The 12,825-nt window shown below is 42.9% G+C and overlaps 1 protein-coding gene across 1 annotated transcript in view; it reads right to left on the reverse strand.

Annotated features, from left to right (window-relative positions):
• Positions 1–12,825, reverse strand: part of cry2 (cryptochrome circadian regulator 2) — an 89,839-nt gene that overhangs the window by 44,917 nt on the left and 32,097 nt on the right. Inside the window, 1 exon segment of the mRNA XM_047033837.1 lies at positions 12,545–12,777. Within this exon segment, the coding sequence (XP_046889793.1) occupies positions 12,545–12,777 (233 nt within the window).

A 12,825-nucleotide genomic window follows, 5' to 3' on the forward strand; every position in this document is an offset into this window, starting at 1 on the left:
CATGCCCTCCCGTCTCATGCCCTCCCGTCTCATGCCCTCCCCTCCCATGCCCTCCCGTCTCATGCCCTCCCGTCTCATGCCCTCCCGTCTCATGCCCAAGCTGTCCAACGGTAAATTCAGAGGGTCAAAATACTAAATCGCAAATTATTTTACGGATGGAGTTAAAGGTACGCCCTGTTTTTGTCCCTGATGTTAACGTGTATTTGATGAAACCTGCGATGACCTTCATTTAAACCTGCATCAGCGTTTATGTTGACATTTGTTAGCGAATATTAGCTAACGTAGGGTGACCAGATTTGAGTTTGTGAAAAAGAGGACACTTTGTCACGGGGGGGGGGGGGGGGGGGGGGGGGGTCATATAGCCAAATGCAATATGCTATATGATCATTTATTTATTGAACCTTAACAAAATTAAGATTCAATAAAGGTTCAAAACAAAACTTTTTGTTTTGCATTTAGTCCAGTGCTTATGTGGCTTTCAGTGGTTGTTTAATGTCTTTAATGTGTCTTGTTCATATATTAAAGCAATAATGATAACAAATAACACTTTTTAAATAATTAAATAATACATTTTGTATATGGCCACATATTAAAATTAGAAAATAAAGACACTTTTCAGTCCTCATATATTGAAGCAATAATGATAACAAAGGCGGCAAGGTGCTCACAGTGTTGCCAGATTGGAAATGGCGAAGTATCAAACCAAAGGCTCAAAATGATCGCATTGAGAGGATAATTATTGTGCATCTGGCAACATTGAGAAGGCGGTTGACCAATGACAGTTCTCTCTACAGTCAGAGCTCGCGTAAGAAGGTGGAACGGGGAGATACCCTTTCCAAAACTTGTAAGGGCGTAATAACTTAAGCAATAAGCCCCAAGAGGCCGTGATTTACGTTGATTTTAGAACAGGTAAGGGGAGTTGTTAGGCACGACGCGAAGCGGAGTTTTCTAAAACTGTTACTACAAATATTTGATATGGTTTCATCAATAAAAACTATTAGAAACAAAATAGTTTAATAATAAACAGTCATTCTTCCGCTACTACAAAGTATAGTTCCTACATAAATCGTTGCCACGCAACAGCCAGATGGACACCTTTGCCGTCTTTTTCAATTTGAAATATTCGATGCGCAGTAATCTGGAATGTTAAAGAATGTTATGAGGACAACCTGTGAGGTTATGCTGGATTTTACAACGGCATGGAATGCGATATAGCCAATCACAATCAAGGATGGGAACAACCAGTTTTAGAATAGTCTGTGAAAGACACAGAGAAACACAAATATCTGACAAGGCAAAATCCCGGACAATTTTGGAATCCCTGCCGGACGCATTTTATAGGTCTCGAAAAGAGGACATGTCCGGGTAAAAGAAGACGTCTGGTCACCCTAGCTAACGTTACCTAGAGCAATTTATGGTTGCAAACTTCGATGGTTTCTCTTTGTGATTTTCCTTAAAGTACATGTGTCTTTAAAAAAAGAACACACCGAAGGTGACAAAATGCACGGTGTGCTGTACCGACCATCATTGTCCCCAAACCGTTGTGGTTGTGCCTAACCTTAACCTCGACCTCTGCTACGACTCCTGGGGCCTGTACTACGAATCAAGATTTGGCGTTAGCGAGGTAACTTCAGGTTCAACCCAAGGTTTTCTGTACTAAGACGGTGGATCACTTGTTACCGGGGTAGATCGCCATGGTAACACATGCTGAACGGCTGACTTGGTCGGGAGCAGGATAAGAGATCAGAGATCAAGTCTTTGGATCATTTTTCACGTGACCTGCACAGGCTCTGTAGCTAGAGGAAACGAACGATTCGTTACCTCTGTATGGCACAGTGGGACGACAGTGGGTGGTGGCAGAAACACCACTGTATTTCCTGTCACTGCAGAGAACAGTAATACATTTCACTCCTACAATATTCATAAATAATTGTTGAATGAACATGGTCACATAGATTACTTGAAACATACATATGCCTGGGCTTCCAACCTGCTGCCACCAGTTGCCTAATTTTTCATCCTGTTGGCTGCAGGCAATTTCATTGTTCTATAGGTCTTTTGTAGCTATACAATATCCTACAAAAGGGACTAATTCAGGCAATTCAGCCTTGTACCTGTTGGCCTTAAAATATGTGCAAGTATTGCCCACTGCTACTTACCGTTTTGAATTATGGTTTTATATTTATTTTGCATTTGCTCCCACGATCGTTTGCCACTGCAGGGTTGCAACTAAAATAATACAGCAACAAAAGTTTAACGTTGTGGAATGCACCCGTGTAATTATGGTGACATGTTCAATAAGTCATGTAGCTTACGCATTTACAGCGTATGCTATTTTCTGCCAGCTTGGCAGCAGCGACTTTGTTGAATTTTGCCTGTATTATACGTCTGTATTCCTGATATGCTTGTATTTACATTTACATTTATTCATTTAGCAGACGCTTTTATCCAAAGCGACTTCCAAGAGAGAGCTTTACAAAGTGCATAGGTCACTGATAATAACAACAAGATAGCCCCACAGCATTGCGGGTAGTCAAAAAGTACATATTGTGAACAACCAAAAAATAGTGCTAAAGGGAAGAAACCATAAGAGCATGTAGTTAAACAAGTTAAAATTACACAACATTAATCTCTAAGTGCAGGTGTACCTGTAAGAAAGCAATAAAAAATAGGATTAACTAAAATAAAATACAACAGTTTAAATCAGCTACCACTAACCAACAAGAGCAACAGTCTAAGCAAGAGTCATTGTGATCCTTGAGGAAACTAGCGTTGGGTTCAGCAAACCATTCCTAAGTACCATTGTACTCCCGGAACAAGTGTGTCTTGCGTATTACAATATTTCACGCAGGAGGAGTAGACATAGTTTGTAAGATTATTGTCTGCTCCTCCTGCGTGAAATATGCGGCTCTTGTTTTGTCCATGTTTGGAATTGGACCTAGGATGCAAACACCCCCCCTTTATGTGAACGCGCACGTCTCTAGATTGGAAAAATCTGGGTTGAGTTAGAAGCTGTGTCTACTACCGCGCACTTGTGCACTTCGAACACTGACTTTCAGTGCTTAGGGCGCTTCACTCACAAAACCAGAATAATTCAGTGCACTGAAAGTACCAGGATAGTACTGCAAACGGTCCAAAAAAACAGTATACAACGATGGACACTACTCGCCCTAGACGGGCGCCATCTTGGCTACGTAGCGGAAAAGGAGGAGCCCTTTCGGCAGCTTTTTCCACGTAAGTGGAGAAGCGCGTTCATTTTGGCAGGTTTTGCGGGTGTGGCAAGCAGATTTGCGTCCGTCACTTCCACCAAGTCTTTAACGTAGCAGTGTTCCATTTGAGACAGCACTTATCAGCGACAGAATGCACTGAATATGTAAGTGCACTGTTTTGCAGGGCACTGTATTGCAGTGTACTTCATAAAGTGCGCGGTAGTAGACACAGCCAGAGAGTTGATAACTGCCGTTGTAGTACCGCTTATCGTGACTGTGATTGTTAGGCTTCGCGTAGCCGGGTAACTGAAAGTAATCCAGAGCATGTTGATCTTGATTCGTAGTACAGGCAGGGGCGGATTTACCCATTAGAGAAAGTAGGCAACCGCCTGGGGCCCCCAGCTGCCAGGGGGCCCCTTGAAAGACTCCATAAAAATACTGTATGATCAATAATAACTATAAATATAATACAAATCAATTAAAAGTCGAAACCTTCCCCAAAAGTATCAACAAAGTACCAACAGAGCGTTTATTTTATTTGCGTCAACACAGGCTTCCCCTCCCACCCCATTCTACTGTGGACTATTCCATAGATTCCAGCAACTGCACAGCAAAGCACGTCATTTCAGTTGGTTAATATGAGACAGTAGAAGAGTTAAGTGAATGCAAAAAACTATTTGCTAAATGATACGCAACTACCCGAGTGGAGCACAAAGGAGAAAGACAAAAGACGAGGGTAAACAAGTAGCTAGTTGCCAAACTGAAACTACTGAAGGAAACGTCATTTTTCTCTCCACTGGTATCCAATGATGCGGCAGCTAGCACAAGTGCTGCTCAGTGAAGTTTTGCTAGCAACAGCAGCTACTGTAGGCTAGCTTGCTCGTTGCACAATTTATCAGGGTCAGCTTCTCGAAGCAGGTCTCTATACTGAGACCAAATTTGGCATTGTTACTGACAATGATCGCTTCCAGCAAACTTTTTTTGAATTAGCCATTTCCACCTTAATAAATGTCAAGCTTATTTACGTTTTGGGCGGCATATTTTCAGTCAGCAGATGGTATTCTTTGAATCGCGATTCCATCTGAAATACTTTTGGTGGCAATGTTGTACAATAGGTTGCTTCAAAGGGGGTTCTGCATAGTATATAGTATATGCATACGCATTTTTATATAAAATATACAGAAATATCAGTTGTAAAAATGACAGTTAATAAATGGACCCTTCTACAACTGACGCTAGCAAGCACACCCAACAATTTCTCTAGAAATTGTACCCTCTCTAGTTATTATTATTATTATTATATTAATAATTATTACATGGATTGAAACGAGTGAGAATAGGGGTCCCCATGCCTGTCTTCGCCTGGGGCCCCCAAATCACTAAATCCGCCACTGAGTACAGGCCCCAGGTCTCTGATCTGTGACGTCATCTTCCTCATGCACCGCATGCACTTTCTTCGATTTACACATCTTTGCAAAGTGGTTAATCTCATCACAGTTCTTGCACTGTTTGCCATATGCGGGGCAATTGCGTGATGCATGCTCCGCTCCACATCTTGTGCAATTAAAAGTACTTTGTCTTTTTCCTTCGGTTTGTATTTAATTTGTTGCTCGTGTTTACATGTCTGCTTATGTTTCACTGCATCAACGTGTTTGCTTTCTCGTGTAGATGCTTGTGCGTTGTGATCCTCGTCATGCATTTGCTTCATCTGAGCTTTTGTCAATTCCGACGCGATACACAACTGGGTAGTTTTTTCAAGACTAATGTCAACTTCTCTTAAGTCTCTCTCTCATTGCATCTGACGTGATTCCACAGGCTACGGGGGCGGGACAAGTTAAAGATAAAAGTACATGGCTGAAACTAAGATCATGTATCGTGTCTTCTATATAAAACACATAAAAACATGGTGTCAGAAGTGAAGTACTAAAGTAAAAAAAAACGCCAATAAGTGTGGAGAAAATGGAAGGGTTAAAGCCACCTGCAGGACTTGATCTACTGCACGGTAATTTGTTAGAAAACTGGAGATTTCGGCAAAGATTTGAGCTGTAGGCCTATCTAGACGCAACTGCAGGTGCTAGCAAGGAGTACTGTAATCCGAAAAAGAACAACCTATAAGAGATATAAGTTTTTCACGTGTGTTCCAGGGGACGTGACCATTCGCCAATACTAGTGATGGGAAGTTCAGTTCATTTTACTGATTCGGTTCTTTGAATCTCGTTCAGTAAAATGAAATGAACTAATCTTTTTTCGAGTCATTCGTTCATTTCAACGGGGGGGGGGGGGGGGGGGGGGCTACACGTCCACTGCAAACACGTATGATATTCTCATATAGGTTAGTGCATGACATGTGCACCAGCAGATACAATTTCAAAAGAAATTCCTGCATTAAAATAATGTATCATGAGTTTGTATGATTTGGTCATGTATTATCACACTAACATTTAATTATCACGTCAAACAATTACACTGCACTAAACTGTAAGTGTAAATGTAAAGTGAAAATAACAAAACCAGTCAGTATAATGACTTCAGCGAATATCATTCACGTCTTACTAAAACAGCGGCCACGCGAAAGGGAATAAGAAAACTGTTTCCTCTTCTAAAAAATACAATGCGGGTCACGTGAAAAATGATCCAAAGACTCGTAGAAAGACCGAGTCGGGAAATTAATGAATCGTCCGTTTCCTCTAGCTACAGAGCCTATGCAGGTCACGTGAAAAATGATCCAAAGACTCGTAGAAAGACCGAGTCGGGAAATGAACAAATCATTCGTTTCCTCTTGCTACAGAGCCTATGCAGGTCACGTGAAAAATGATCCAAAGACTCGTAGAAAGACCAAGTCGGGAAATGAACGAATCACTCGTTGAGAGGACTCGTTACTCCCGAGTCCTTATGAGGATTTGTTCAAAATGAACGAATCGTTCACGAACGACACATCACTACTGGGAACCGGAAAAGTGGTTTGTACGTGGTTCTTACGGGGGGGGGGGGGGGGGGGGGGGGGCTCTGTATAGGCTCTGTAGCAAGAGGAAACAAATGATTCGTTCATTTCCCGACTCGGTCTTTCTACGAGTCTTTGGATAATTTTTCACGTGACCTGCATAGGCTCTGTAGCTAGAGGAAACGAACGATTCGTTTATTTCCCGACTCTGTCTTTCTACGAGTCTTTGGATCATTTTTCACGTGACCTGCATAGGCTCTGTAGAGGAAACGAACGATTCGTTCATTTCCCGACTCGGTTTTTCTACGAGTCTTTGGATCATTTTTCACGTGACCCGCATTGTATTTTTTAGTAGAGGAAACAGTTTCCTTATTCCCTTTCGCGTGGCTGCTGTTTTAGTAAGACGTGAATGATATTCGCTGAAGTCATCATACTGACTGGTTTTGTTATTTTCACTTTACATTTACACTTACAGTTTAGTGCAGTGTAATTGTTTGACGTGATAAATAAATGTTAGTGTGATAATACATGACCAAATCATACAAACTCATGATACATTATTTTAATGCAGGAATTTCTTTTGAAATTGTATCTGCTGGTGCACATGTCATGCACTAACCTACATGAGAATATCATACGTGTTTGCAGTGGACGTATAGCCCCCCCCCCCCCCTTTGAAATGAACGAATGACTCGAAAAAAGATTAGTTCTCTTCATTTTACTGAACGAGATTCAAAGAACCGAATCAGTAAAATGAACCGAACTTCCCATCACTAGTATTGCCGAATGGGCACGTCCCCTTGAATTTAGTGAAAAACGTATACCTCTCATAGGTTGTTCTTTTTCGGATTACAGTACTCCAAGGTAAAGTGGACTTTACCTTGGCTGGCTTGCTAGCACCTGCAGTTGCGTCTAGATAGGCCTACAGCTCAAATCTTTGCCGAAATCTCCTCCAGTTTTCTGACAAATTACCGTGCAGTAGATCAAGTCCTGCAGGTGGCTTTAACCCTTCCATTTTCTCCACACTTATTGGCGTTTTTTTTTACTTTAGTACTTCACTTCTGACACCATATTTTGATGTGTTTTATATAGAAGACACGATACATGATCTTAGTTTCAGCCATGTACTTTTATCTTTAACTTGTCCCGCCCCCGTAGCCCCACATTACATTTAAGCTTCCGGGTGGCATTAGGTGACTCATTTATTACATATCATGACAGGGAGGGCATGAGCAGGGGCGCCATATAGGGGGCAAAACTTAGGACGATTCTAAGGGCCCCTGGCTGACAGGGGCCCCCAAAAATAGAAAAACTAATCGAAATGATCAGATAATATAATTATATATTTTCTTTTACATGGGACCCAAAATTCATGGCGGCGCCCCTGGGCATGATACGGGAGGGCATGAGGCGAGAGGCTGCAGCCATATACTCTTGCCATCAGAATCAGAATGGGATTTATTCGCTATAAAAGTTTGCACTGACAAGGAATTTGCTTTGGCAGGAAGGTGCATACAATAAACATATAGGAATCTTAAATTTAAATATGTGGTCTAACTATACTAAAACTAGCAGTAATAAGTGGAATACACTAAAATAGAATAAAAGTGGGCATAAAATAAAATATAAGTTGACAAATTACAATATAAAATACAAAATAAAATACAATATAAAATACAAAATTACAGGAATTGAATGTAGTGCAAAAGTAAAAGATTTTAGACATGAAGTCATTAGAGTCAGTGTGAGCTCTTGGTCTTGTTGAGGAGGCCAACAGCGGAAGGGAAGAAACTGTTTGCGTGGCGTGAGGTTTTGGTCCTGATGGACCGCAGCCTTCTGCCGGAGGGGAGTGTTTGAAACAGGGAGTGACCAGGGTGGGAGGAGTCCGCCACAATCTTCTTCGCTCGTCTCAGGGTCCTCGAGGTGTGCAGGTCCTCGAGGGAAGGCAGATTGCAGCCAATCACCTTCTCTGCAGTGCGGATGATACGCTGCAGCCTGCTCTTGTTCTTGGCAGTGGCAGCAGCGTACCAGATGGTGATGGAGGAGGTGAGGATAGACTCAATGATGGCTGTGTAGAAGTGCATCATTGTCTTTGGCAGGTTGAATTTCTTCAGCTGCCGCAGGAAGTACATCCTCTGTTGTGCTTTCTTGGTGAGGGAACTGATGTTCAGTTCCCACTTGAGGTCCTGGAAGAGGATAGTGCCCAGGAAGCGGAAGGACTCCACAGTGTTGACTGGGGAGTCACACAGGGTGATGGGGGTGAGTGGGGCTGTGTTCTTCCTGAAGTCCACAACCATCTCCAATGTCTTGAGAGCATTGAGCTCTAGGTTGTTCTGGCTGCACCAGGTCACCAGGTTGTCCGCTTCCTACCTATAGTCGGACTCGTCTCCACCAGAGATGAGCCCAATGAGGGTGGTGTCGTCCGACACATGGCCTGTGGTGTGACCAGCAGTAGCGCTCAGCCATCTCTAGGGGGTAGCAGCGACTAAAGGACTGGGTATGGAGGGGACGGACTGGGCTGAGAGGTGCTGGCTGCAGTTTCAGGACCGCAGTTTCAGAACCGCAGTTCTAAGACCCTCGTTAGTACGTGTCACTAAATCCCAACAAGATAGGCTATTTGAATATTTTGAGAGAGGCAAGAAAAGTATATATACAAAATAATAAACAATAACAATCACAGTACCACATCCACCCACCCCTCCACCAAATAAACCTGCATCGCTCCATCCAACTCTTCATCATTCCCTCCACCCCATCAACAACTCTTGAGAGCAACATTTTGAAGGCTTTCTAGATTTTCGCAACCACCAAAAGACCAAAAATAGTCCACCAAAGCAGTATTCCCCACAAACAATACTTTCTGTCTTGAACTTGGTTGTTAGTTGTATGTTTGGCAATCAGTGTAGCTCATAGGTAAAAGTAACTAATGTGAATCACATGTGGTTATATATAAACCCACTCCGGTGTTGTGAAATGATTTCGACAGCAAAATTGAAATTAGCTAGCTAACGTTTAACTATATTGTCCAATTCAAGACACCAGAATAGTTTTATACGTAACCACACGTGATTAAAATTAGCTAGCCACTTACACTCTCGTCCATCACTTTAATGTCGAGCTGTAACCTACATTCACTACTGTAGGAAAATATTGATTATCTTGTTCCGGTCCATGGTTATGTCAGATAAAACGAGGGTCCTAGAATTGCGGTCGTGAAACTGCAGCTCTCCGGCTCTGTAGGTACATACTCTTGACAGGAGGACTCATGTGAAATCAAATGAAGCGGCAGTTCCACGTCAGCTGAAACGCAGCTCTTCTCAAAAAATGGGGCTTTAAAAAACATCAATTACATGTTGATAATTACAATTATCAACATGTAACACTTTCATTTCACTAACAGTCTTGAACACTGACGTTATTCACCAGACCGAAACGTCAAGATTCCGAACACACTGACTGTTGTGAGAATGACCAAACACAGAATGCAGAATGCTAGAATCCACCAGAATGCCCAGCCTTTTCTAGGCTGGGGGTTTGGTTGGGTCGTCTTGGGAGGGAATTCAAACATTAATGGGCCTCATTCTCTAACGTTTTCTGAAGTTTCCTCTAAGCTTTTTTAGTAAGTATGACAAGCCGTTTTTATAATTTAACCAAGGAATTGTTGATATCAAGAATTCGATTTGTTGATACAGTGGCAGATTTAGTGATTTGGGGGCCCAGACAGGCATGGGGCCCCCTTAACTCCTATTCTCACTCGTTCTAATCCATGTTATAATTATTAATATTATAATAATAATAATAATAACTAGAGAGGGTACAATTTCTAGAGAAATTGTAGGGAGTGCTTGCTAGCGTCAGTTGTAGAAGGGTCCATTTATTAACTGTCATTTTTACAACTGATATTTCTGTATATTTTATATAAAAATACGTATGCATATACTATTTATGGAGGTTGCATAGATTTAAAAGCATACATTTGTTGCTGCTCATTTACAATTCAAACTACAAAGAGTGAAGTGTAGAATGAAACGGTTGTCTTCTTGTTTTCCATTGCAAGAGGGAATATTGATAAGCCATATAGCAGCCTCAGTTGACAAGTTGGATCAAACGAAGATATTGGGCAATCCGGTGTAAAACGGTGCTAACCTCTATGACACCTTAAGTTTTTCCCGTCTAGCGATATTTTCAAGCATGTAGCCTACTCATATGGCATTGATTCAGTAAGAACCCCCTTTGAAGCAACCTATTGTACAACATTGCCACCGAAAGTATTTCAGATGGAATCGCGATTCAAAGAATACCATCTGCTGACTGAAAATATGCCGCCCAAAACGTAAATAAGCTTGACATTTATTAAGGTGGAAATGGCTAATTCAAAAAAAGTTTGCTGGAAGCGATCATTGTCAGTAACAATGCCAAATTTGGTCTCAGTATAGAGACCTGCTTCGAGAAGCTGACCCCGATAAATTGTGCAACGAGCAAGCTAGCCTACAGTAGCTGCTGTTGCTAGCAAAACTTCACTGAGCAGCACTTGTGCTAGCTGCCGCATCATTGGATACCAGTGGAGAGAAAAATGACGTTTCCTTCAGTAGTTTCAGTTTGGCAACTAGCTACTTGTTTACCCTCGTCTTTTGTCTTTCTCTTTTGTGCTCCACTCGGGTAGTTGCGTATCATTTAGCAAATAGTTTTTTGCATTCACTTAACTCTTCTACTGTCTCATATTAACCAACTGAAATGACGTGCTTTGCTGTGCAGTTGCTGGAATCTATGGAATAGTCCACAGTAGAATGGGGTGGGAGGGGAAGCCTGTGTTGACGCAAATAAAATAAACGCTCTGTTGGTACTTTGTAGATACTTTTGGGGAAGGTTTTGACTTTTAATTGATTTGTATCATATTTATAGTTATTATTGATCATATAGTATTTTTATGGAGTCTTTCAAGGGGCCCCCTGGATGACTCCTTGTGAATATGAATCTCTCCTTGTACACGCCATCATGACAGCTACCACACGTCCATTTGCATCTCTGCTGGCTCTGCTTTGCAAATGAATGTGACTGGAAGCACATTCTGAAAGCCTCAAGACTACAAGAAAGTTATGTACACAAAGAAGTTGTATATGACTCCTATAGGCCACATTTGCACTCTCGTCGTCAATGTAAACATTGTCTAAAATAAAAAGCTTTCATTCATTTTTAACAATGAACTAGCACACATACTGGTAAGAAAGCTTCAAATGTTTCCCCGAGTCACCACCTTATCACGGTGGAGGGGTTTGCGTGTCCTAGTGATCCTGGAAGCTATGTTGTTGGGGGCTTTATGCCCCTGGTAGGGTCACCCAAGGCAAACAGGTTCCAGGCGAAGGACCAGACAAAGCGTGGCTCAAAACCTACCATAAAGAAATAAAGCAATGGTTCTCAGTTGCCCCTGCCGGAAGCGGGTCACCAGGGCCCCCCCCCCCCCCCCAGGAGCCAGGCCCCCCCTGGGGCCCGGTCGGGCACAGAGACAACGTGGGACCCTCTTCCAGTGGGCTCACCATCCGCAGGAGGGGTCATGGGGGTCAGGTACAGTGTGAGACGGGCGGCAGCCTTGGCCGGTGCCTTGGCGGTCCGATCCTTGGCTGCAGAAGCTAGCTCTAGGGACATGGAACATCACCTCGCTGGTGGGAAAGGAGCCTGAGCTGGTGCGCGAGGTAGAGAGATTCCAGCTAGATATAGTCGGCCTCGCCTCGACACACAGCATAGGCTCCGGAACCAGTCTCCTTGAGAGGGGCTGGACTCTCTTCCACTCTGGAGTTGCCCTTGGTGAGAGGCGTCGAGCTGCGGTGGGAATACTTGTTTCCCCTTGGTTCGACGCCTGTAAATTGGGGTTCACCCCGGTGGACGAGAGGGTAGCCTCCCTCTGCCTTCGGGAGGGGGGACGGGTCCTCACTGTTGTTTGAGACAACTCTGGCCGATTTACGACTGCTACTTTCATGAATGCCAAATGTTCTCCTAAATCCAATTCAGAAGAAATTCCTTCTTAAATTCTTCTTAACTGCGTTGGAGAATGTTGCCCAATGTGCACCAGATTGGGAAGATGATGAGTGAGTGATCTAACGGTCATTATGATAATAAACACAGCCCGGACAGGATGACTCCTTGTGAATATGAAACTCTCCTTGTACACGCCATCATGACAGCTACCACACGTCCATTTGCATCTCTGCTGGCTCTGCTTTTCATATGAATGTGACTGGAAGTACATTCTGAAAGCCTTAAGACTACCAGAAAGTTCTGTACACAAAGAAGTTGTATATGACTCCTATAGGCCACATTTGCACTCTCGTCGTCAATGTAAACATTGTCTAAAATAAAAAGCTTTCATTCATTTTTAACAATGAACTAGCACACATACTGGTAAGCAAACTTCAAATGTTTCCCCATAAACAAAGCATCTTGACAATCCTGAATGGACATGGGTGCTCTCTGGGACCACCGGATTGACCTATCCAGGCTGTAGAGGGTATGAGAGTTCTTGACTATGGTCTCCACTCCAAACTCGTGTGCCATCTTGATGATGGCCCCATCTCGCTCCTTCCCATATGGCTCAGAGTCATACTCAAAGGTCAGGCGGGTCACGTTCCACTCCTTGAGAGAACAGAATAAGAGTGGGCGTGTGTGAGAGAAGAACAGGGA

The sequence above is a fragment of the Hypomesus transpacificus genome, chromosome 14 (assembly GCF_021917145.1).
Source record: "Hypomesus transpacificus isolate Combined female chromosome 14, fHypTra1, whole genome shotgun sequence".
Classification (NCBI taxonomy): Eukaryota; Metazoa; Chordata; class Actinopteri; order Osmeriformes; family Osmeridae; genus Hypomesus; species Hypomesus transpacificus.